This window comes from Leuresthes tenuis, unplaced genomic scaffold (genome assembly GCF_036924035.1).
Source record: "Leuresthes tenuis unplaced genomic scaffold, fLeuTen1.0.hap1 SCAF_16, whole genome shotgun sequence".
Lineage (NCBI taxonomy): Eukaryota > Metazoa > Chordata > Actinopteri > Atheriniformes > Atherinopsidae > Leuresthes > Leuresthes tenuis.
In genome coordinates, this window is record NW_027325370.1 from 1,962,052 (window position 1) to 1,987,773 (window position 25,722).

The 25,722-nt window shown below is 44.8% G+C and overlaps 1 protein-coding gene across 1 annotated transcript; it reads right to left on the reverse strand.

Annotated features, from left to right (window-relative positions):
• Positions 1 to 48: 48 nt before the first annotated feature.
• LOC140271767 (peptidase inhibitor 16-like) lies at positions 49 to 23,857 on the reverse strand. The gene is made up of 6 exons (XM_072367065.1): positions 23,298 to 23,857; positions 4,754 to 4,904; positions 4,591 to 4,658; positions 4,404 to 4,513; positions 4,199 to 4,290; positions 49 to 3,692 (listed from the first exon to the last, which is right to left on the reverse strand). Exons 1-6 carry the CDS (start codon positions 23,568 to 23,570, stop codon positions 3,298 to 3,300), a joined length of 1,089 nt encoding a protein of 362 aa, XP_072223166.1. The 5' UTR covers positions 23,571 to 23,857; the 3' UTR covers positions 49 to 3,297.
• Positions 23,858 to 25,722: the final 1,865 nt, after the last annotated feature.

A 25,722-nucleotide genomic window follows, 5' to 3' on the forward strand; every position in this document is an offset into this window, starting at 1 on the left:
TTAAAAACACCAGAGTTCCCCTTTAATGATCACAAATCTGAGATGCCATGAAGAAGAAACAAGGTTTATTTCTTTATTAATCTTATATACAAACAATTACATCATCTTAGCTAAAGTCATTCAAGATAATTGTGGTAATTTCCTGCTGACAGTTTAGCAGAAATGAGAAAATTATGAGAATAATCCAGCTGTAGATCCAGTCTGAGAGTATGTGCAGTAGATAGAAGAAGCACAACAAACATTTCAATTATTTCAAACACTAAAATCCCAGTGAAACGTCTCCTACTTGGTGGTTTTCCCTCCAGATGATGCTGTATGTTTAAATCCTTTTCTGGGACTCAGAGCTGATACATCGGAGACAATCTGAGTTCCCTTCTCTGCAGCCTTAATGTGTTTCTGGTCTCAGGTCGTTCTGCACAGAGCTCAGACACGTGAACACGTGAACTGTCTTTCTGTCGAGTAAAAGGAGACCAGTAACCTGGTGGTTTGTGATCACTAAACCTAACAAAACAAGTAAAAACAAGAGTAGTAAATCAGCTGAAAGTACAAGATAAACTGGGGACTTTCTGGCTGACAATCATAATTATAATCACCAGTAAACCCCTTAATATGGACTTTTTCTTGGATTATATTCTGAGAAAAATGTGAAATAATCATTGAAAACAAAACTATGAGTCTAGTTGATGCCACTCAGGACAGCTTTCAAAGTAATGTCGATTAGCTGAACATCGCGTTTAGTTTGGAGGAGACTCAGCTGCCAGTAATCCAGGATATTTTAATAAACTGTATTTTTACAGCGTCAGCTTTAACGCTCACCATGATGGTTTCCTCACCTTAACCACCCCAGTTTAAAGCAACACTAGAGAAGTTTGGAGAGCTTGAAACTATGTGCCTTCGACTCGTTTTGAAGTAAACTCACCTCTGTTACTACAGTTCATGACTTCAGTTTCCAGCCTTTTCGTTAGCTTGACATTTTTCTGGGTTTGCATGTGTCTGGCTGCACATATTCAGGGTTTACGCAGAGATTTTCTTTTCATGATGGCCTTATTACATGGTCCAACTGTAGGGGGAGCCAAAGAGCAACAAAAGCCAAATTCTCTAGTGTAAATACCATGAAATAAGTAGTTCATAATGTGTAAGGAACGGAAAAGCATCTAAAAAATGAAAGCATCCTGGTGCCATCCTTCAGCCTCCACATGTTGCCCACGAACTGTGACTGTTTCCTGTTTTGGCATGAGCCTTGGTTGGTATTCAACATTAAGAGAGAAAGTTGTGTCCCAGGAGACAATTGAACAGATGAAATCTTTTTTTTCACAAGCGGCTGAGTCTTTGTTGCCTTATCAGTGCAACAAAACGGTGTCATCATGAGCTGTGCAACATACTTAAATCAGCGTCAGTGTTCTTTTACTTAAGGAAAATGTTTGGATGTCTGAGTTTGAGCAGCTGAAACAGCTCATGTGCAAAAAGTGCAGACGTTATTCGCCTAAACTTAACACAAAGACTGGAAGAGAAGGGAAACAGCTAGCTTAGTTTCAGGGTTGTGTCTATAATTAGCTGGTTAGCGTCCTAATGTTGCCTGAAGAATTCTGAGAAAATCTCTCAGCAAAATGATGACAAAATAATGTCTGTTGCATAAACACTGTTAAGCAATTATGTGATTTACCTTTCAGAAACATCTAATAGAAGACATGTTTTAGCTGTAGAGCTCGGTGTTTTTTCACAGAAAACTCACAGACATGATGCAGAAAGTCAGTGCACCATACACTGAATTAAGTGTCCCCAAAGTCTGCTAAAAACATTAGAAAATGTTGCTATTAGCATTAGAAAATGCTATGCTAATGCTATTAGCATTAATCGCAGTTGAACTGCTTTGTTTCAGTCCTTTACATTTGCTTCTCTCCTGCTCTCCTGCTCACATGTACAGTATAATATTACAGATGAACTCCCCAAAAAGCTGCTTTCGTTTGAATATTTTTCTGTTGTCAGAGTGAGTTTGAGGTTTTGACTGAAAAGAGGCCCATTAAACCAATGTGTTAACTATCTGGTAACTTTTAAAGCATTTAAAGGCTGCTGCTCTGTTGGATCGAATCAAAATCACTCTGAATACGTCATAAAACAAAGTTATGCTTCTTTCTGCTGCTGCAGCTTCTTTCTGCTGCTGCTGCACAGAGTGAGGCAAACCGAGGTGCCCCTCAGGCTTAAAATGTAGAAATACTGGGGGTGTTTCCCAGAAAAACTGCCGGTTCCTCTGATGGAAAGAATAGTTTTTGACTGAAAGGACGACTGAAAACAGGCTAAATCTGGTGAAAAAATTAAACCGGCAGCACCGGTGAAGAGTTTATAACAAAAAAACCTCGAAAGAAAAGAAGGCCAAAGTTTTACACAACCGCAGGCGTGCTCACGTGCGCTTTAATGGCGATATGACATGCTAATTTAAGACATTCTGACTCTATGTAGACTTGGAGACCAGCGTCTGAGGGACTGACTGATGGAGCAGAATGTTTTTAACATTTTGGCACGTTTTTATGTTCAAATTGAAGATGCAATTTCTACCAAACTTGGCTGAACTACGACTGTGACGTTACGTCTTCTGAACAGCAGCCTTTAGCTTTAGCCGTTAGCTTTAGCCTTTAGCTTTAGCCTTTAGCTTTAGCCGTTAGCTTTAGCCGTTAGCTTTAGCCTGCAGGTGTCAGCACAAAGCTGAGAGTCCTGCCGAGTTTGATGACTTTCACTTGCACAGCTCCAAGATTTATTAGCAACGAATACAAGACTTCAGATTTTGAAAGGTTTTAATAGTTGTATCATTCAGATTTAACTTCCAGTTCTTACGTTAAGCTGAAACGAACCACACCCTGATACAGCTTTCTACTTCATAAACAGATTTAAACACTCAAAGAGATGAGGACGACAGTCTGAAGGCTGCCATCAGGTGCCGCTTCCAGAAAAGAAAAGGGTTTTATCTAGAAGTAATGCAGCCATGTCCCTTTTTTCCAGTTAGTACTTAAAAAACCCTCGAAGCACATAATGTGAATGTGTTTTACTGAGTAAACAGCGTTTAGCTCGCTGGCTGGTGCTTTACTGGCGGTGATGCTCTGCGGTTCCAGGCAGAGTTAAGCTCTCAGCTCAGACGTTATGCATATGTTGGGAAAACAGCAGCTGTTTTCTGGTGAGTTTGAATCATTAATTGACCTATTTTGCTCTAAAGAGGACGGGGAGACAGTTTGTTACCGCAGGGCGGATGGACGAGGCAGTCAATGCAGGAGAGGTGAGGAGAGTTATCTGTGCTCCTCTTTGTCCTCACACCCAGGGAGTCAGGATTCCAGTCAGACAGGCTAACAGGACCGGAGCTGTGGGTACCGACCCAGCAGATGCTTGGGCCTTGGTTACCATATCTGGTTTTAATATCTTCAATATTTCATCCTTCCTATTTGTACTTTGCTCTCTCTCCCTTTTCTTCTGGTCCTGACTGTCTTCCCCGGCCTCTGGTCTCAGCGTTGAAGGGTCAGGAGCCTCGGCAGTGGTTCCTGGCGGCGGGACGTCTTCAGAACCGGCCGTGAAGAGGATGGATACGTCACCGGGAACAGTGGTGGCAGACGGGACAGGGGGGGGATTTGTCTCAGTAGAAGTAACCTCTGGAGGCAGCAGGGAGGGATCAGCTGTCACCTCGTCTTCATCTTCATTCTCTTCAGGAACTAGAAAACACAAAAGAAGAAAAATCCCGTTCACGACCCTCTCAGATTGTCCAATGAGAACCAACAGAACCAAAGCCACGTTTCCAGAAAAGTCAAGAAATGAGACAAAATCTCAACTCTGTAATTAGTTGGTTCATTTGAGTCTGGATAACCACAAACTAAACTAACCATAAGTTAACTAGTTAACTAAACAACACAACAGGTGTCCCTGGGTGTGAGGCAGGATGGTTCAGCAGCCAATCACAGAGCCACACAGAAACAAACCATCCAGGCTCACACTCTGGGTCACTTCAGAGTCACCAGCTAGTTTAATCACTGCTTCTGTGTTTTGTCTCATTAAATAATGACACAGTGTGATGTGTGATGGATTTACTGAGTTTTAACACCAGATGATGTTCATTACAAACTGAAATATAAACCTTAAACATGAAAGAAGGCTGTCGAGCTGCTTGGATCCTAAAGATTTTCTATTTTCTTTATAGTCAACAAAAAGGAGAGTGTTGTACCACAGAGGTTGTTTTCACATTTCTGGAGGTTTTCAGGACATCTGGAGCACCAGTCGCCTTCGATGTAGGGCAGCTCATCCTCGTAGTTCCCCCTGATCACGCACAAAAACACACAAAGCGGCGTTACTTTATCATTTTTATTGTTCGGATCCTGCAGTTCAGCGCTTCGTCCACCAGGGGGAGTGTTTGCAGCACTTGTACTAACGCTGGGAAGTAGTTACAGACGAGGAAGGAGACTCTGTCCCAGCCCAGACCCTCCATGGTTTCGCAGCGATGGAAGGCACAGCCGACTTTGTGTGTTCCTGCCCACACCATCTGTAACACACACAGTTCAAACTGAGGCGACGGAGTCCACACGGACACGTTTGGGCGTAGAAATGCTCGAGTCTGACCTGTGTGTAGTGTCCACACATCTCATCTTCATGGCAGCTGTTGTTGTGGTAGTCATATTTCAGGTTTTCTGCACACAACAGAACACATTCCAGTTCATTATATCAGCTCTGGCACTTTTCAAAAGGACAGTTTCTGCATTTCAACACTGTTTTTATGCCTCACCCAAGAACCATTTCTCTAGAGCCTCTCTGAGGTCCAGAGGACCGGTACCAGCAAATAGATTCTCCCCAGTGTCCTCCAGCTCTGGGTTGTGGTTCCAGATACATTTAGCTGCATAACCCTCTGCAACCACCTTCAGATTCGGGTCCCATTTCTGCAGAGAACCAGAACCGACAGTTTTAGTACAAAGTGTACATTCTGAACCTTTTGTTTATTTGTTTGACCCCAAGATAAAGTCCATAAGCAAGGAACCACCACTCCATCATACACACTTTACAGATTATATCACAATAAATAGGACAGAACTCAGACAACTGAATCCTTTCTGTAGTCGGTGACTGATCTGAGTGAAAGGTCTGCGGTGGGAAACAAGGCGAGATCCCAAAAACAACCCAGGGAAGAGTTTTACCCCACGCTATGTTCGAAGAATGGATGTGAAATGTAAATATTATTTATCTTTTCCCAGGCCTAACTGTTAAATAGCCTAAACAACAACCAGGAAGCTCATGTTGTCAATGAGTCACCAAGGCAACCAACAAAATGACATTAGCATTAGCATTAGCATTAACTTGATAGTTGCCTCGTAAAAAGAATGTATTTTAGTCCTAGCCATCATAGTTTTCTAACCCAAATCAAGTAGTGTTTTGTAAACTAAACCAGGAAGTGAAACAAACAGATTAGAACGGGAGCGCCACGGGAGCGCCACGGGAGCGCCACGGAAGCGCCACGGGAGCGCCACGGGAGCGCCACGGGAGCGCCACGGTGGAACAAACATCGTAGAGTGTGTGGTTCTTTAGCTATTAGCTACAACCAGCTGCAACGGGTTTAAAACTCAGCCGGAGTTCAAATCTCCGGTTACTTTTACAACAAACACACTAAACCAGAGCAGAACAACTGTCAACAGGTTGCACACTTCTGGTGAATTATCCTGATGAATCTCATTTCCTTGTGATTTGTGTGGCTCTGTTTATTCTTTACTTTGTACTGACATCGTATGTTAAGAGCCAGAAACAGTCACACATGTAAATTCATGCAAATCTTGCCAAATCCAGTGAAATTACAGGGGATTTTCTTTGGTTTGATTGGGTTTACGAGTCCTTCTTCAGGGCCTGCTTCCATGCTCTTTGTCAGTGGGGGAAGATTAAAGAAGGTCTGTAACTCGCATGTCCTCTCGTTCTGTGAGAGTTTGGTACAGGAACTCTCCAGTTTAGATGAACTTCAGCTGGCTTTTCAGTGCCATGCAGTGGTGACAGATGTTGCTGCAGTGGTTTTTGGCCACCAGCGCCGGCTTACAATCAGCCAGATCTATAGCTGCCTCAGCTGGCTCCTTAATAATCTATTTTCCTGCACCACAACTAGATTGTGAATATGTTTTTTATACATTCCAGCTGTTCTTCTTTGTCTTTGCCCCCTCCAGCCTCAAACTCATCCCTTCCTGGTCAGAGGAGGACTTTCAGCTGACTGCTTCTGCTTCAAGCATTTGGATCCAACAACTGAGCTGGGACCTGAAAGCTGATTCGGTTCTGACGGGAAGTGGGTGTGACATGTAAATGAAAACCAGTATAGGACATACCAGCACATCATACACCGGCAGATGTTTTCTGTGGTGAATCATTTCATTTTGTTCACTGACTCCTGGTGCAGAAACCTTCAACTCGTGGGTCATTTTTTACACTGTAAGTTACTAAACTCACATATTTAAAGTGGAAATTATGAACCTGTTTCTCATCAGCCTAATGACTCCAGTCTGGCTGTTTTGGATTCGCTTCGTTTTACTGCTGCACAAACACTGTCGAGCTGCTCTTTTACAACCAGAGTGATTGTTTTGCATTCATGTTTTATGGCCGGTGAAACTGTGCCGTACACACACTGTTTACACGGCTTACATAAGCTCTCATATAGCATTAAAACAACCTCAGCTCGTGACTTCTTTGCCCTTTCCGGTGACATTAAGATGGATGTTTGGCTCATTATAATTGTGGAACTGTAAATTCTAAAGCCACTGGGTTGTAAAACATAAATGTTCAAAAGACAGATGTGGTTTGAAAACAACCAGTCGAGCTGGATGTTTATGAAGTCTGGACAGTTTGATGTCCTGACTTCACAGTCGCCCGTATCAAGTGTTTCATTCTCTCCGTCCTGTTTCCTCTAAACGCAGATAAAACCAGGGACTGTCTGCTGTTACAGGACCTCGTCACACATTCATCCCTGACCTGACCTCTGACCCTGTCCACAGCATCAGCACAGCATCAGTTTCCTCCTCAGTAACTGATCTGCTGAGCCGTAGATAAAGACTCATGTGGGATATTGACTCAACATCCCCGGAAAACAAGAAAATGAAACATCGCCAAAGATTTCCCCCGAAAGACCAGCCACAGGTGTCAGTTTGAAGTCCAATAGTGGTTCCCACGCTCAGACGTAGTCTTTCTTTATCGCAGCAGGTCTTTAACATCACCCAGCTGTGACTGCAGAGCACATCCAGATCTGTTCCTCAAATCCAGGAACTGGATTTAGCGGGCAAACAGACAAGCTGTGGCGAGTGAAACATCAGCAAATCAGGGGTAAAGGGTTTGGATGGGAACTAAAGTTAGGTGCTGAAGGTCTGCCTCCTGAAGGCAGAAAGAGAGGGGCAGCCAGGTTAAATAGACTCAGACCACCTGAGCCAAAACACTGCAGAAGGATGAGGTCCACGGTCAGAGCTGGGAAGCCAGAAGATGCCGAACGCCGTGTCTTTTTGCAGGATTTGAGGTGGAAAACAAGGAGAAAGTATTTGGTTGTGTTTTCTGTTTAGTTGCAGGATAAAATGCTGCTGAGTTTGCTGAAATGTTGGTTTGTGATTGTCTGATATCGGCATGATTCACGCTTATCTGGGCTTTGATGCTTTGGGTTTCCGGTCTTTTCGTGGTTTGATTATTTCTTGCTTTACTGTTTCTCTCTGTTTAAGCTCATAGTTTGTTTGTGTTCTGGAGTTATTGGTTTTTATCAGGATTTCCTCTGTTTGTATTAGTCTGTTTTGTCTCTTGTTCCACCTTCTCACCTGTATTCAGTCTCTCTCAGCTAACCTCACCCACAGTATTTATGTTCCCAGGTTTGTCTGTGCTTTAGTTTTCTTTTCTGAGTTGATGAATTTAGTTGTTGGATATGGTTAGAATTGCATCACATTTGGGGCTGAAAAGCCTTTGTTAAGGTAAACTGTCACGTTATTTTCACAGTTCAGCAGATTCTCTGGCAGTCAGTAAAGGTCACATATGATTGAAGGGAGGTAGGCTATGATCGCTTACATGCAGGTGCACCTGGATCACCAACAAAGGTAAAGAACCTTACAATAAATACATGATAGATGCACCATAGGGATGCACCATAGGGATGCACCATAGGGATGCACCATAGGGATGCACCATAGGGATGCACCATAGGGATGCACCATAGGGATGCACCATAGGGACGCTCCATAGGGACGCTCCATAGGGACGCTCCATAGGGACGCTCCATAGGGACGCTCCATAGGGACGCTCCATAGGGATGCACCATAGGGACGCTCCATAGGGACGCACCATAGGGACGCACCATAGGGATGCTCCATAGGGATGCACCATAGGGATGCACCATAGGGATGCTCCATAGGGATGCTCCATAGGGATGCACCATAGGGATGCACCATAGGGATGCACCATAGGGATGCACCATAGGGATGCACCATAGGGATGCACCATAGGGATGCACCATAGGGATGCTCCATAGGGATGCACCATAGGGATGCACCATAGGGATGCTCCATAGGGATGCACCATAGGGATGCTCCATAGGGATGCACCACAGGGATGCACCACAGGGACGCTCCATAGGGATGCACCATAGGGATGCTCCATAGGGATGCACCATAGGGATGCACCATAGGGATGCACCATAGGGATGCTCCATAGGGATGCACCATAGGGATGCACCATAGGGATGCTCCATAGGGATGCACCATAGGGACGCTCCATAGGGATGCACCATAGGGATGCTCCATAGGGACGCACCATAGGGACGCACCATAGGGACGCACCATAGGGACGCACCATAGGGACGCTCCATAGGGATGCACCATAGGGATGAACCATAGGGATGCTCCATAGGGATGCACCATAGGGATGCACCATACTGACGCACCATAGGGATGCTCCATAGGGATGCACCATAGGGATGAACCATAGGGATGCTCCATAGGGATGCACCATAGGGATGCACCATAGGGATGCTCCATAGGGATGCACCATAGGGATGCACCATAGGGATGCACCATAGGGATGCACCTGGATAGTGTAGTGCTTTTATCGCCACCTTTCGTGTGGGAGACCTGGGTTCAAACCCCTATCTCCTACCTGTAAGTCGCTTTGGATAAAAGCATCTGCTAAATGCATAAACATAAAATAACCTCTACACATGTGTAGTCAGTGGTTGTAATTCAACAGAAGAAGTAGTTGCCACCATTGGAAATAAATCTCAAGGAGAAAAACCAACAAAGACAGTGGTGGACATCCACAGGAGGTTGACTGAGAGAATCTCTGGGATATTATTCAGTCACTGAGTCCAGAAACAGTCGGTGAGTCACATCGTTTTAATGTTCGACGGTCAGATAGGATTCAGAATATTGTCTCTAAATGTTTTTCTCTTTTCTTTTGACCTTTTCTGTTCACATTTTTATGAAAATCTATGATTTACTGAGACGGAGATGCTTGTAAACAGTTTATTACTGCATCTGTCACCACTTCTATCATGTTCCACAGCCGGTTGGATTATAAGTTTGTTGCTGCTGAGGTTCCTTTGAACTTTGAACTTTCATGTCAGAAAGGTATACAAATAGTTAGATTACAGTATGAACCTGCACATAATGTGAAACCAGAGACACTGGAAGGTGCTGAATCTTCCTTTTATGCTGCACAGTCCAGATAATAACTAAAGAAACACTTATTCTATGTTCTGAATGTGTAAAGTCGCTGTTATACCGACAGGACGCCGTTTGCCTCCTGCTGCACGCATGAGATTCCTGACAAAACTCGCCCTGATGTTTGTGTCTCGTGGTTTGAGTCCCAGTTGTCAAGAAACCCAAAGAATGAACAACAGAACGCTGAATTTAATCTCCCCGAGTGTGTTTATTTGTTCAGCGATGACACACACACATGCAAACAATGGTCAGGGCTCTCCTTCACATTCTTCTCTCCCTGGGCTCGCTCAGCATCTGGTCCGTGTTACGACTCATCAGCAGCGAGCGCACACACACTCACGGTCCTCCCTGTGCCTGAACTGGAGGTCATCTGGTTTGTGAACAGCTGATTGTGTTGCTCTTTCTGTCTCCATGAACAAACTGTGATAGCGTCTGTAATCTGCAGGAGCTGCCCGCTCAGTTCTGGCTCCAGAACGATGCCACCGACCGCCTCCATCGATGAGTCGACTTTTAAAAAATATACCTTTCTAGTAGTGAGAGTAACTGTTGCTTTAGTCCAATCAAGACTAGTCTATTGTAGGGAAACACGTCCAGATGGTGCAGCTGGAGACTGAAACTGGGACTGAGAATCAGCCCATTCAGACTCACTTAAAGCATTTCCAGACTGTCGCTCTGCTCTAATAAAACCCTGGTTTTATAACCACAGAATCACCGTTAAAGTGACTTAAAGACAGCATCTGAGCGGTGAACTCAGCTGGACTACATGGACCATGAAGCCCCAGCGGAGGAAGTTAGAGGCAGCAGGATGTTTCCTCCCAGTGTCAGACACATTAAGTCATTAACTGGACTGTGCACACAAACAAAGGATGCTGGTCCAGGTAAAAAGCCAAGTTGAACTTTAACTAGCTCAGCTCAACGGTACACACAACCAGATTGACTTCCTTATGCTTTTATGACCTCAGAATGAACATTTTATGTCTATAAAAAGAAGCGAACTGGTCAGGAGGCAATAATTAGCGTTTGTGGAGGCAGCTGGGAACCAAAGAGGAAGAAACATGAAGAGCAGAGATAGTTCAGGATAGACTGAGAGGTAAACACTGTGGGGGCTTTTTCCCAGGTGGAAATCACTGAAGAAGACTTGATTATTTCCTCTCCTGATAACCTCTGATACAGTTGGGACAGTGGCTTTGTGGCATGTGAGGTGGTTGCTATAAGCTCAGTATTCTCAGTCACTGCTTCTTTATAACTTCATTTTTGTGGATGGAAAAGCACAGAAATTAGCATTGAATTTAGTTGATTTTCCAGGTATTAAATACATTTGAATGGAAACCTGATTTTCTACTCTGGTTTTGCAGGGCAGTCAGTCCTAGGGACAATGTTAGAGACGCCAGTTAAGCTAACATAGTTTAATTCAACTCATCCATCCATCTTCTATACCCGCTTAATCCGGCGGTTGGGTCACGGGGGGCTGGAGCCTATCCCAGCGGTCGAGAGGCAAGGTTCACCTGGACAGGTCGGCACTCAGTCCTAGGGATAATGTTAGAGACGCCAGTTAAGCTAACATGCATGTTGTTGGAGGTGGGAGGAGAGATTAATTAAATTCCTGCTGCTTAAAGACATCCCGTCCTGCAGGTTTGTGGTTTTAAAAGTTTTAAATGCTTTTAACACACAAACTGAAATGTTTTTGTTCACCAGTTTTTTAACAATAACTTTCTTTGCATCACATTAAATTAGATTAATTTAGCTTTAATCCAACGGTGCAACAATCAGCCACAAGATCAGAGACGTGAAACTTCTCCATCCATCCATCCATCCATCCATCATCCATTCATCCATCCATCCATCCATCCATCCATCCATCCATCCATACATACATACATCCATCCATCCATTATCCATCCATCCATCCATCCATCCATCCATCCATCCATCCATCCATCCATCCATCCATCCATCCATTATCCATCCATCCATCCATCCATCCATTATCCATCCATCCATCCATCCATCCATCCATTATCCATCCATCCATCCATCCATTATCCATCCATCCATTATCCATCCATCCATCCATCCATCCATTATCCATCCATCCATCCATCCATTATCCATCCATCCATCCATTATCCATCCATCCATCCATCCATTCATCCATCCATCCATCCATCCATCCATTATCCATCCATCCATTATCCATCCATCCATCCATCCATCCATCCATCCATCCATTATCCATCCATCCATCCATCCATCATCCATCCATCCATCCATCCATCCATCCATCCATCCATCCATCCATTATCCATCCATCCATCCATCCATCCATCCATCCATCCATTATCCATCCATCCATCCATTATCCATCCATCCATCCATCCATTATCCATCCATCCATTATCCATCCATCCATTATCCATCCATCCATCCATCCATCCATCCATCCATCCATCCATTATCCATCCATCCATCCATCCATCCATCCATTATCCATCCATCCATCCATCCATCCATCCATCCATCCATCCATCCATCCATCCATCCATCCATCCATCCATTATCCATCCATCCATCCATCCATCCATCCATCCATCCATCCATCCATCCATCCATCCATCCATCCATCCATCCATCCATCCATCCATCCATCCATCCATCCATCCATTATCCATCCATCCATCCATCCATCCATCCATCCATCCATCCATTATCCATCCATCCATCCATGGACAGGTCAGCAGTCAGTCCTAGGGACAGTTTTAGAGACGCCAGTTAAGCTAACATGCATGTTGTTGGAGGTGGGAGGAGAGATTAATTAAATTCCTGCTGCTTAAAGACATCCCGTCCTGCAGGTTTGTGAATCACTTCCTCAGCACCAAAAATCAGCAGAACAGGCTTCAGTGCAGATGTTGGTATCTCATATTTCAGAATCCCGGGGTCTCCAGCTGAGGGGATTTTCTCTGGGTCCTGGTTCAGGTTTGTTTCAGTCTGAACCACTGCAGGAAGGTCTGAGCTGGTGTAGTTCTGAAGAACCACATTCAGCCGCAGGATGTGGACCCGTTTGGAGGGTTTGATCTGAACCGGGCCGACTGGGCCGTCTCTGTCCAGTCCCACGTTATGGTTCCAGCAACATTTTACAGATCCCTCCTCTGCCAACAAAAGCTGGAGTAAATCTTTAGTAATTTCCTCAGTTCAGCTGCCCTCCTCCTCCGGCTCTACCGTCTAATCTCACTTCTTCACTGTCTTCCTCCTGATTTTGCAACTTGCCCCCCCTTCTGTTTCGTTCTCCCTCACCTTCTCCTTTTTGTCTCTTCCAACAGATTCAGCTCTCATGCATCTCACCTACATTTTAAACTCTACTTCAGCTGAAAGTGAAAAAGCAAAACACGAATATGTGTCCCTGTGGGGCCTCCATACCAACAGAGCCAGGCTGAGACCTCCTGCTCTGCTCATATTTGCACACATTCACTCATTCCTCGTGACACAGATTCATTCACAACCTAATTTTCATTTCTCCCTATCTAAACACTCTGTTCCTTGTCTTCGTCTCGCGGCTCTTTCCCAACAGCCTTCGTCCTCCTGTTGCTCAACCCTGATCGCTGACTCCTTCGCTGTCTGCCCTGCAGGAGGAAATTTCTCCCACATTCCTCTTTTGACTCGTGTTATCAAGTGGAGGACGTATGCAGAGGGAAACACCCGCCGGTTCCTGGAAACCAGGCCTGCATTAACTCTTCATCTTAACTAAGGCAACGATCCATCCGATCTGCCAACCTGTGCAAACAGCCTTTTGTTTTCATGCACTCAGTGAATTAATAATGCGGTTGAGGCACTGAAAGTGTGGAGGGGGGTTATTGAAATGGATGTGTGCCATACATTGTGTGTACTTTGATTTCTGGCAGATATGAATAATAATATGTGATAAACAAGGCAATAAATAGGATAATATAAACATTTCCAAACGTGTGTTAAGTTCATGGTTGATGTCGAACTGGTTAAAGTTAAAATCGACATGAAGCACATGAAATGTCACCAACTGACCTTTTGTTTCAGGTGTTAAAGCAATGTTTTCCTGTTGAAATCTGTTGCACATTTTGAGTCAGATTAAGCTGTTGGATTCCAGTTTTAAATGCTTTTAACACACAAACTGAAATGGTTTTGTTCACCAGTTTTTTAACAATAACTTTCTTTGCATCACATTAAATTAGATTAATTTAGCTTTAATCCAACGGTGCAACAATCAGCCACAAGATCAGAGACGTGAAACTTCTCCATCCATCCATCCATCCATCCATCATCCATCATCCATCATCCATCCATTATCCATCCATCCATCCATCCATCCATCCATCCATCCATTATCCATTATCCATCCATCATCCATCCATTATCTATCATCCATCCATCCATCCATTATCCATCCATCCATCCATCCATCCATCCATTATCCATTATCCATCCATCATCCATCCATTATCTATCATCCATCCATCCATCCATTATCCATCCATCCATTATCCATCCATCCATCCATCCATCCATTATCCATTATCCATCCATCCATCCATCCATTATCCATCCATCCATTATCCATCCATCCATCCATCCATCCATCATCCATCCATCCATCAATCCATCCATCCATCCATTATCCATCCATCCATCCATCCATCCATTATCCATCCATCCATCCATCCATTATCCATCCATCCATCCATCCATCCATCAATCCATCCATCCATCCATCCATCCATCCATCCATCCATCAATCCATCCATCCATCCATTATCCATCCATCCATCAATCCATCCATCCATCCATTATCCATCCATCCATCCATCCATTATCCATCATCCATCCATCCATCCATCCATCCATCCATCCATCCATCATCCATCCATTATCCATCCATCCATCCATCCATCCATCCATCATCCATCCATCCATCTATCCATCAATCCATCCATTATCCATCCATCCATCCATCCATTATCTATCATCCATCCATCCATCCAATTACACGTGTAAATTACACGTTCTTTGATTATAAAAAAATCTGCAAAAGGTATTTAAGAATGAATCAAATATTTCATTCACAGCCACCAGCATCAACTGGAGAGAATAAAAACAGCTGGAGTCCCTTCAGAATAAATCAGACATGAGCTGTGGCTGCAGCTTTCCCAAACACACGCAGGCATAATTCACTGTGAGGGCTCCACTCATTCATTTACTGCATGCCTGTGAACCCTGCCCAACCCAAAGCAAAGCCAGGGATTATCTCCTTATAATTTTGCTTGAATAATTTGATTAATTGTTCCTAATGGGTCCTCCACCACAATCCTGTGGTCCTGCTCTCAGGGGGTAACTCTGTGTGAAAATAGTTGGAGTTGCTGCTCATCAGACTGCCAACCTTTATTTTCCCCATGTGTTTGATAGCAAACACACAGAAAAACAGGCGTTTTAACAAAAAATGCTCTCAAAAATACCAAATTATAGGAGACAGACATTCATTTAAGCTCAAATGAATCATCAGGACAAAAGGAGGGTTAAACCTTAAAGTGAGGGTTTCCATTCATGCTTCTGACCCACTGGGATCTCAGTTCAGCTGCTCTTCAGAACCTTTCCTGATGTCCATTCCTTCGTGTTTAATCTTTATTCTAAACAGGCTCGCAGGAGACTGGAAAAACATCTCCATAACAAGTGAAATCCATAACAAGCTCCTCTCCGGTCCAACGACCAAACCAAAGCAAAGAGCCGGTCCCGACCTGCCCGGAAAACGCAGAACCAAACAGCTGCAGCTCACCTGAGACGCTCAGACTCGCCAGGAAAAGCTTGACAAAGACTCACTGGCTTAATGAGCAGCTGTTTTAAAATAAAATGGGGTCAAAATATTCAGAAGATGAAACTTTCAGCTCCTTTAAGGAGTTTTTCTCTCCCTTCCTCTTCTAATCAGGATAATAAAACAGTACAAATGTTGTCACTGAAGCGCTTTGCGTTGGGTTTGTGGGGAGATCAGACAGTTCTGACCTTCATGACATCCCTGCACTGATCCTAATGTTTCATAAAGACTTTGAAGGCTCCTTCGGGGGAGGGACCATGGGTGGATGTGTGTGTGTTTACCATCCATCCATCCATCAGATACCGCTTATCCAGGTCACGGGGGCAGCAGCTTAGTGGCAGTTAGCCTGGTTAGACATGTTGGTGGCTGAGCCGCATCAGATGGTTCTGTAACCAGCGCTGTGGAAGTCTGGTGTGGATGCTTTGATTCTATGTTTGGTGAATGGAAAGCACTTCCATCCATCTATCTTCCATCCATCCATCCATCATCCATCCATCATCCATCCATCATCCATCCATCCATCCATCATCCATCCATCCATCCATCATCCATCCATCCATTATCCATCCATCATCCATCCATCCATCCATCCATCCCTCCCTCCCTCCCTCCCTCCCTCCATCCATCCATCCATCCATCTATCTTCCATCCATCCATCATCCATCCATCCATCCATCCATCCATCCATCCATCCATCATCCATCCATCATCCATCATCCATCCATCCATCCATCCATCCATCCATCATCCATCCATCCATCCATCATCCATCCATCCATTATCCATCCATCATCCATCCATCCATCCATCCATCCCTCCCTCCCTCCCTCCATCCATCCATCCATCCATCCATCCATCTATCTTCCATCCATCCATCATCCATCCATCCATCCATCCATCCATCCATCCATCCATCCATCATCCATCCATCATCCATCATCCATCCATCCATCCATCCATCCATCAATCATCCATCCATCCATCCATCCATCCATCCATCAATCCATCCATCCGTCCATCCATCCATCCATCCATCCATCCATCCATCATCCATCCATCATCCATCATCCATCCATCATCCATCATCCATCCATCCATCCATCCATCCATCAATCATCCATCCATCCATCCATCCATCCATCCATCAATCCATCCATCCGTCCATCCATCCATCCATCCATCCATCCATCCATCCATCCGTCCATCCATCCATCCATCATCCATCCATCCATCCATCCATCATCCATCCATCAATCATCCATCCATCATCCATCTATCATCCATCCATCCATCATCCATCCATCATCCATCATCCATCATCCATCCATCCATCCATCCATCCATCCATCCATCCATCATCCATCCATCCATCCATCCATCCATCCATCCATCCATCCATCCATCCATCCCTCCCTCCATCCATCCATCCATCAATCATCCATCCATCCATCCATCCATCCATCAATCCATCCATCATCCATCATCCATCATCCATCATCCATCCATCCATCCATCCATCCATCCATCCATCCATCCATCCATCCATCATCCATCCATCATCCATCCATCATCCATCATCCATCCATCCATCCATCCATCCATCAATCATCCATCCATCCATCCATCCATCCATCAATCCATCCATCCATCCATCCATCCATCCATCATCCATCCATCCATCATCCATCATCCATCCATCATCCATCCATCCATCCATCATCCATTCATCCATCCATCCTTGCATCCATCCATCATCCATCCATCCATCCATCCATCCATCCATCCATCCATCCATCCATCCATCATCCATCATCCATCCATCATCCATCATCCATCCATCCTTGCATCCATCCATCCATCATCCCTCCATCCATCCATCCATCATCCATCCATCCATCCATCCATCCATCCATCCATCATCCATCCATCCATCCATCATCCATCCATCATCCATCATCCATCCATCATCCATCCATCATCCATCCATCCATCCATCCATCCATCCATCCATCCATCCATCATCCATCCATCCATCCATCATCCATCCATCATCCATCCATCATCCATCCATCCATCCATCCATCCATCCATCCATCCATCCATCATCCATCCATCCATCCATCCATCCATCATCCATCATCCATCCATCATCCATCCATTCATCCATCCATCCATCATCCATCCATCATCCATCCATCCATCCATCCATCCATCCATCCATCCATCCATCCATCATCCATCCATCCATCCATCCATCATCCATCCATCAATCATCCATCCATCATCCATCTATCATCCATCCATCCATCATCCATCCATCATCCATCATCCATCATCCATCCATCCATCCATCCATCCATCATCCATCCATCCATCCATCCATCCATCCAGACCTCCCTGTCCCAGGCCACCTCCTCCAGCTCTTCCGGGGGGACCCCGAGGCGTTCCCAGGCCATAGTCTCTCCAACGTGTCCTGGGTCTTCCCCGGGTCTCCTCCCAGTGGGACGGGCCCAGAACACCTCCCCAGGGAAGCATCCAGGAGGCATCCTAACCAGATGCCACCTCATCTGACTCCTCTCGATGCGGAGGAGCAGCGGTTCTACTCCGAGCCCCTCCCGGATGACTGAGCCTCTCACCCTATCTCTAAGGGAGGACCCAAAAGCCCATTTCCTTCGCTTGTATCTGCGATCTCGTTCTTTCGGTCTCTCCCCACAGCTCGGGACCATCGGTGAGGATGGGAACGTAGACTGACCAGTAAAGAGAGACCCTGCTCACATCCGACCGTAAAAGTGTGTCCGACAGTCTGAGTTTGTAACACAACAGCAAATCTAACATCTGGAACTCATTCAGATTTTATAGGAAGGGACATGAAACAAAAGTCTGCAGAGCATCGCCGGAGCACAGGTATGAACACCTGGTGAGATCCTGGATGCTAACACAACTCAGAGAGGTCAAAGGTCATCACAGCATCTATCAAATAGAACTATTAGATGTTATCTGTGCTGCAAAGCCACAAAACTTGTGATTTTTTGTGAGATATGTATATTTAAAGCAACATTAAATACGTTTTTTAACCTTAAAACTATGTGACACGATTCTGAGATAAAACAGTTTCCAGCCTGTGGGCTTTTATTTCAATGCAAGAAGCAAAAATGTGTGCATGGTTGTACATGTGCAGGGCTCAGATTTGTTTTTGTGCCGTCATGGTGCCATCGAGCACAAACATTTTCCAAAGTCTCCAGTGTTACTTTAAATGGGATAAATCCATCTTTAAATAAAAAAACAAGCTTGATTTAGAAGAATTAGGCTTGTTTTCATTTAGAATTTCATGGAATCTTTGTTAAACAAATGTTAGGAGCTGCATCCGATCAAAACATCCATTTTTCTGTTAGAACTGGGGCTGCACAGTATATTGGTGCATTAATGAGGCTGAAGTTCTCCTGTTAATATCGAATGTTTTCCTGACATGTGCAGCCTCAATAAAGACGTTTGTCAGACGTTATCTGAGAAGTGAGACTCTGCCTGACAGCTCTGCGTCTGGGTGGTACAAACTTTGTACGGTCCAAAGAAAACAGTAAAATCGTGGCTCATAAACTGTCCTGCTTGCAATCACTTTGCAACCAAAGCAAAGACTTCATGTTGAGACTAATTCAAAGCTCACAAACTGCAGTTTGAGTGTCCAGAAAGAGATGAGTGCAGATGGAAGAGTATTAGGAAACGGGGATCAGTTCTCTAATGGGCTTAAAATGAAGACATAAACAAAGATTTCAGGCCAGACAGAGTCAGTTCGACTTCTCTTTTCCTTGTCTGCCTCTGAAATGAAACTCCTTCCTCTTTTTTATTGCAACCTTTGATCTGGACCTCATACATCTGCCCTAATATACACCCAGGACCTTTGGAACCAAGTTAAATCTATTCAAACCACAAATTTACCTTTGAAGCTTGTTCTATTTCACTGCAACAGGCAGCTGATCTAAATCATCTGAGCACAGCAGCAGCGTCTGCCTGGGTTTTCTTCAATATTACGTTACTGACGCTTTCCTCGAGAGGATGAAACACCTCCAAAAACATCTGAACAAAAAGTAAAAATCCTCCAGAGAAGAATCACAATGTTGTCTCTTGATTGGATGTTACTGCTTATCAGAAATGAGACACGAGTCTGTCCAAAAGTCCTGATCCACCCCACATCTACCATTTATTTCCAGTAGAACAGGAAGCAGCTGCAGAGATTCACTGAAACATGTTCAAACATGAACATAAACCCAGAATCTGAGGCAGAAACAGAGTTTTTTCTCAGTTCTCAGCAGCTTTAAAGTGAATATCTGGTCTGAGCTCCTTTATTCTCCAACACAGCCTGAACCCTCTGAGACAAGCTTTCTGTCATTTCTTTAAGGAGTCTTCAGGAATAGTTCTCCAGGCTTCTTGAAGGACATCCCAAAGCTCTTCTTTGGATGTGGGCTGCCTTTTGTTCCGTTCTCTGTCAGATGATCCCACACTGCTTCAATAATGTTGAGGTCCGGGCTCTGGGGAGGATTCATCCCTCCATAAGACCTGTTGCCACTGATTTTCAGTCCACTTCTTGTGTCATTTGGCACAGCTCAGCCTTTTCTCCCTGTTTCCCTTCCTTAAGAACGGCTTCTTGACAGCCACCCTTCCATGGAGCCCATTTCTGATGAGGCTTGGGCCAACAGTAGATGGATCAGCTGAAGGTCCAGATGCATCTCTCAGGTCCTGTCAGGTCACAGCTGGATTTTTTCCTCTTTCTTAAGGACATCACTTTCAGATCCTGTTCATCTGCTGTAGATAGTTTTTTAGGCCTGACACTTCTTCTTTTGTCCTCCACTTGTCCAGTTTCCTCAAATGTTTTAAGGACACACTGCACACCATGCTGAGATATGCCAAGTTTTCAGCTAATAGCTCTTTGGGAATCACCTTGTTGCTGCAGAAATCCTATTTTCTGTCTGTCAAACTGTGTTTTCTTTGCTGTTTTTCATAGATGCAGCTAAAGAAATGGGAACAAATGATGTGTCTTTGTGACAAAGTGCCTAAAGATCCAGTTTAAAATGGCTTCTTTGCTAAGTTGTCTGTTCTGTGTCGACACAACACTGGTTCATCCCTTGAGTTAGGAGCCTTTTTTCTGCCTGAATGCTTCAAAGCTCAGAGTTAAGTGGCTGAACAAAGAAAAAACACTGAAAATGCTCAGGAACAAGGACTGAAGATGAGTGAAAAAGCAGAAAATGTCCAAAGAAAAACTGTGAAAGAGCTTCAGAAAGCTGCAGAACTGTTGATCAGGACACTTTAAAGGTTACAGAAAGCTGCAGAACTGTTGATCAGGACACTTTAAAGATTACAGAAAGTCTGGAAGAAATGATGGTCTTTGATAAAGTTTCACAGTAAAATCTTAATGCATCTTATCTTCAGGCTCAAAGCATCAGAGGATGCTTCCAGTGACAGAATAACACTGGTTCATCCCTTGAGTTAGGAGCCTTTTTTCTGCTTGAATGATTCAAAGGCCAGAGTTAAATACTGGACTGATAAGATCTTCAGAAAGCCTGGAGAACTATTGCTCAACACCACTTTAAAAGAAGGTGTGGCTGCCTGGAAGGAAATATAATGAGGTTCAAAACTGTTCTGGGTCAAGATAAAGTTATAAATCTTAAGCAATGAATGTAAAAATAATAGAATATGAAACCCGTGAATGTATATAAATACAGAGTTCATTTTAAAGTCTGATGAACTGAAACAATGTTTGAGTTTAGTCTGCTCTGATGAATATTTTCATGTTCATTTCTCTTCTGTTTATTTCCTTTCAAAACTCTGGAGCTTAGTTCACTGCAAACAGTGCAGGATGGTGTGCAAAAAGAGGCCCGGAGGCCACATTCAAAGATAAGCCTTGGTTCTCTGGAATGAAAGGACTGCTTCTGCCATCATGGCTGATAAAACGTGTTCATTCAGGTCCTTCTCCAGCTCTGACAAACACGAGACGTCATGGAAGAGAGCAAATGAAATGACAGAAAGCCTCTGAACTGAAATAACAATGTTTTAAATGTTGTTTAAACTGTTGAATTACACCCGGAGCTCTTTAAGGACTCAAGCCGAGGCATGAAGAAGGGCTCCTCGTGACGGCATTATTCTGCAATACCTGTGTGAGAAGGACTCCGGGGACCCGACCTTTAAAGGGAGAAACGTGAGAAAACTGTGGGGTTTCTCTCCCATTTTAAACAGAGGAAACACCCATGCTCCGTTAAACCATGAAACAAAGACAGCTGAGAAAAGAGCAGGCTTCAAATGAGCCTCAGATGAGCCGTGAAGAGGCTCTGCACCTCATGTCCACCGCCTTTAAAAGCCTGGAGAGCACCTGGGTTTGCCTTCACCTAACCTGCATGAATGAGTAGGATGGAGTTTTCTAACAGCTCACACCTACAGAGATACGACTCTCCAATCAGCTGATAACAGCTACCGATTCATTTGGGTACTTTTCACGTTTAGGTAGAACAAAATAGTTCCTAAAAAGGTGCAACTTTGGTTGTGATGACATCAGCCGGTCCTGCATTTTGAGTGGCTGCTGCTCCATTTAATTTGGCAACACGTTGACCCGTTTAATGTGAACCGGAGTTGTGGGATGTCTCCAAAGAGCCCTGCACATTTACAGCCAAACACACGAATCTGTTGTGTTGAAGAGGCCACAAAGACACCATTAAAAGCCTCAAAAATGTCAAGTAAAACAATGTGGTGCAGCAGGGCTGGAAGCCAAAGTCCCGGTTCGTCAGACTGTTTTCTGTTGACAGATTATCTCTGTTACAGCCGTCCTGACGGCATAAACTGGACATTTCCATGTGAGGGGCGTGGATTTAAGCAGTCAGACACAGGCGTGACTCCTCAGTTCGTTGCAGATGCTGACGTTGGAGCCGCCTCAGCACAGCTGCCAGCTTCTGATGCAAACTGTGAGTAAAACCAGTTCAAAGTCAGCTGATCAGGACTCAGTTTGATGGCTCCATCATGAGCGGAACTGATGAGTTCTGATGGGTTTCTCTGATTGTTTTCTGACTCGCTGCCTGGAGAAAAGCCTTCCAATAGCATATTTCTGTAAGTTAATCACCTCGTGTGTTTTTACAGATGCTTTACTTCACAGATGTCCTGATCCAACCCCCATTTCCTTCTGTTTCACTCCAAGCAGCCAGCCATTTTCTGCTTTTTCCCTCATTTTCAGTCCTTGTACCTGAGCATTTTCAGTGTTTTTTCTTTGTTCAGCCACTTAACTCTGACCTTTGAACCATTCAGGCAGAAAAAAGGCTCCTAACTCAAGGGATGAACCAGTGTTGTGTCGACACAGAACAGACAACTTAGCAAAGAAGCCATTTTAAACTGGATCTTTAGGCACTTTGTCACAAAGACACATCATTTGTTCCCATTTCTTTAGCTGCATCTATGAGAAATTAAAACCCCAGTTTCCTGTCCTCCTGGCAATATATAACAAAATTAAAGGTGGCTGAAGACAGGCACAAAACCTTATGGTTTTCTGAGAAAAGACAGGGAAACAACTCTCAAATATTGTCTTATTTTGGGGTTAAACACAGAACAACCATGTTGTGTCTCAGTAGAATAAGAAAGTGCAAATGTCATCGATTTTATGGCTAAAATTACTTAGAAAACAGAGTCTCCTGCATGTAAATCTGCAGCTGCAGTTGAAGGATGACGGTGTTTTTAGCTTGTAATCTCGACATTAAGCGCCTCTCTGGTGGTAAATGTGAGTTTGGGGTTGCATGAGTGCCCTGCAGGCGTCTTACCAGCGGCAGCATGGCCGAGGCGCTGGGTGAAACCAGCCCTCTGTAGTGGTTGTGAAGCTCCACCAGCAGCTCCTCCTGCTCCTCGGTCAGGAAGCTCCAGGCTCCAGGAAGCAGCAGGACCCCCAGCAGCAGCCAAGCCCAGACACGAGCTCCCCTCAGCGGGCAGAGGCGGATGGACTCAACCCTCAGCCTGGAGCTCCATGAGGAGGCTCCATCCTGGGCAGTCCGTGGGGCCGAGGCCCCCTGGAGCTCTGAGTGGCTCCGCTGGTGCATGATGGGAAACCAAGTCCTGCGAGATGTATCCTCCAGTGGTCCAGAGTCCGAGGGGTGTGAGTTTTCAGATGATAAACAGCCTGGTGTGTGCGCACAACGGACCTCTTGTCTTTGTCAAAGTGTGTGTTCCCTCCTCAGTGCCTCTCACTCTCAGCTCTGCCGATCTCTCTGTTTCTGACCCGGCTTTAAGCTCACGAGGATCCGCCCCTCCGCACACAAACACACACAGATGCTCACACATACCTCTATCTCTGTGAGGACTCCCCCTCTCACACTTCCTTCTTTAGCCCAATAACGCAGCTTTAAGCCAAACTTAAGACCAAGCCTGAACCCCAGAAACAGCCCTTTGGGGGTCTGTGAGGACCCACCACAACACTGGCTTCACACAGACAGACACACAAGTCGACACATGCCCACCCCGCCGTGCACTGACTGGTACGCACAACAAACCCTCCCCAATCCTCCATGTTTACCTCTGTTCTCCTCGTTCCTCCCGCCGTCTCCTTCCAGCTCTCATCTTTGATGTCACTTTAAAGGATTGAAGACATGTCATGATGTGATTCTGCTCTTCAGCAGAGAAGCTGCTTAGTTAGAGACACTTTTGGTGAATTCCACCTGTAACTTTTCTCATGAAAGAGCCCCTGTTGTGGCTCTTTGCATCAGCTGCTTTGGTTCAGTGAACCAGCAGGTAGCAGCACAGCTGACCTTAAACACATCTGTTATACAAGCAGAACCTGCACCTCCTTGATGGGCTTTAACTCCTTTTGAAAGGTTAAAAACCCTCTGAACAAGCGGAACGTAATGCTCTGTTTTAGCTCCCGTCTCTTTAGGAGTCCTTTCCTGAAAGGCTGATGGGTTTGAGCTGTGCCAAACAAGCCAAAAAGGCGACCAAATGCAGATGTGTTTCATGGTGAAATCACTAATTAAAGGAAGGAAACCTGAGAATACAAATTAGGCTTTTCAGAGAAAGTTTAAGTCCCTGAACTCCGGGGGTGGGATGCTTAAAACTCTGCAGTTTCATCTCTAAGGCTGGATTATTGTCCTCTTCCATGAATCCTAATGAACTTTAGGCTCGTGCACAGCTTTGAATGGATGTGCACACTCATCACTAACAAGGAAACTTTATTTACTGAGTTCTGGAATCATGAACAATTGATTTAAACAGCAGTCGGATCATAAATGAGGTGTAAAAACAGCGGCTCGGCTCAAACAAAGACGGAATCAGAGCCACTGCACATCCTGTGGAGATGGGGGGGGAACAGTGCAGTTACAGACTGGATCGTTTGATGGTCATACAGGTGAAAACCTTCCAGACATCCTGCTGCCTCTGACCTCCTCTGTGGGGGGTCCTGGTCCATGTGAGTCCAGCTGAATTCACCGCTCAGACGCTGGCTTTGAGCTGCTTTAAGGGTGATTCTGTGGTTAAAAATCAGGATTTTATTAGAGCAGAGCGACCGTCTGGAGATGCTTAAAGTGAGCCTTAATGGGCTGATTTCTGTCCCAGTGAAAATATGTGAATGAGAGCAGCTTTATGGGGAATTCAGCTGGATTAATGAACACTGTGGGAGGCTGCAGAGGATTTAAATGTGGAGACAAGCCTCTGAAACGGCCGTTAAAACCATGGAAGCCGTGGATCTGTATCATCTGCCTGAACATCTGCTCCAGATGCCTCAGACCTGGCCCAGAGAGCAGCTTTATGGGGAATTCAGCTGGATTAATGACTGAAACGTACGTTAAAACCATGGAAGCCGTGGATCTGTATCATCTGCCTGAACATCTGCTCCAGATGCCTCAGACCTGGCCCAGAGAGCAGCTTTATGGGGAATTCAGCTGGATTAATGACTGAAACGTACGTTAAAACCATGGAAGCCGTGGATCTGTATCATCTGCCTGAACATCTGCTCCAGATGCCTCAGACCTGGCCCAGAGAGCAGCTTTATGGGGAATTCAGCTGGATTAATGACTGAAACGTACGTTAAAACCATGGAAGCCGTGGATCTGTATCATCTGAACATCTGCTCCAGATGCCTCAGACCTGGCCCAGAGAGCAGCTTTTCCACCTGAACATAAGCAGATATCTTAGTCATTAAAGAAAGAGGAAACATCTGAGAGGACGAGTCGGAGCTTCTTTCTCGCCTCCCTCACTGTCGTC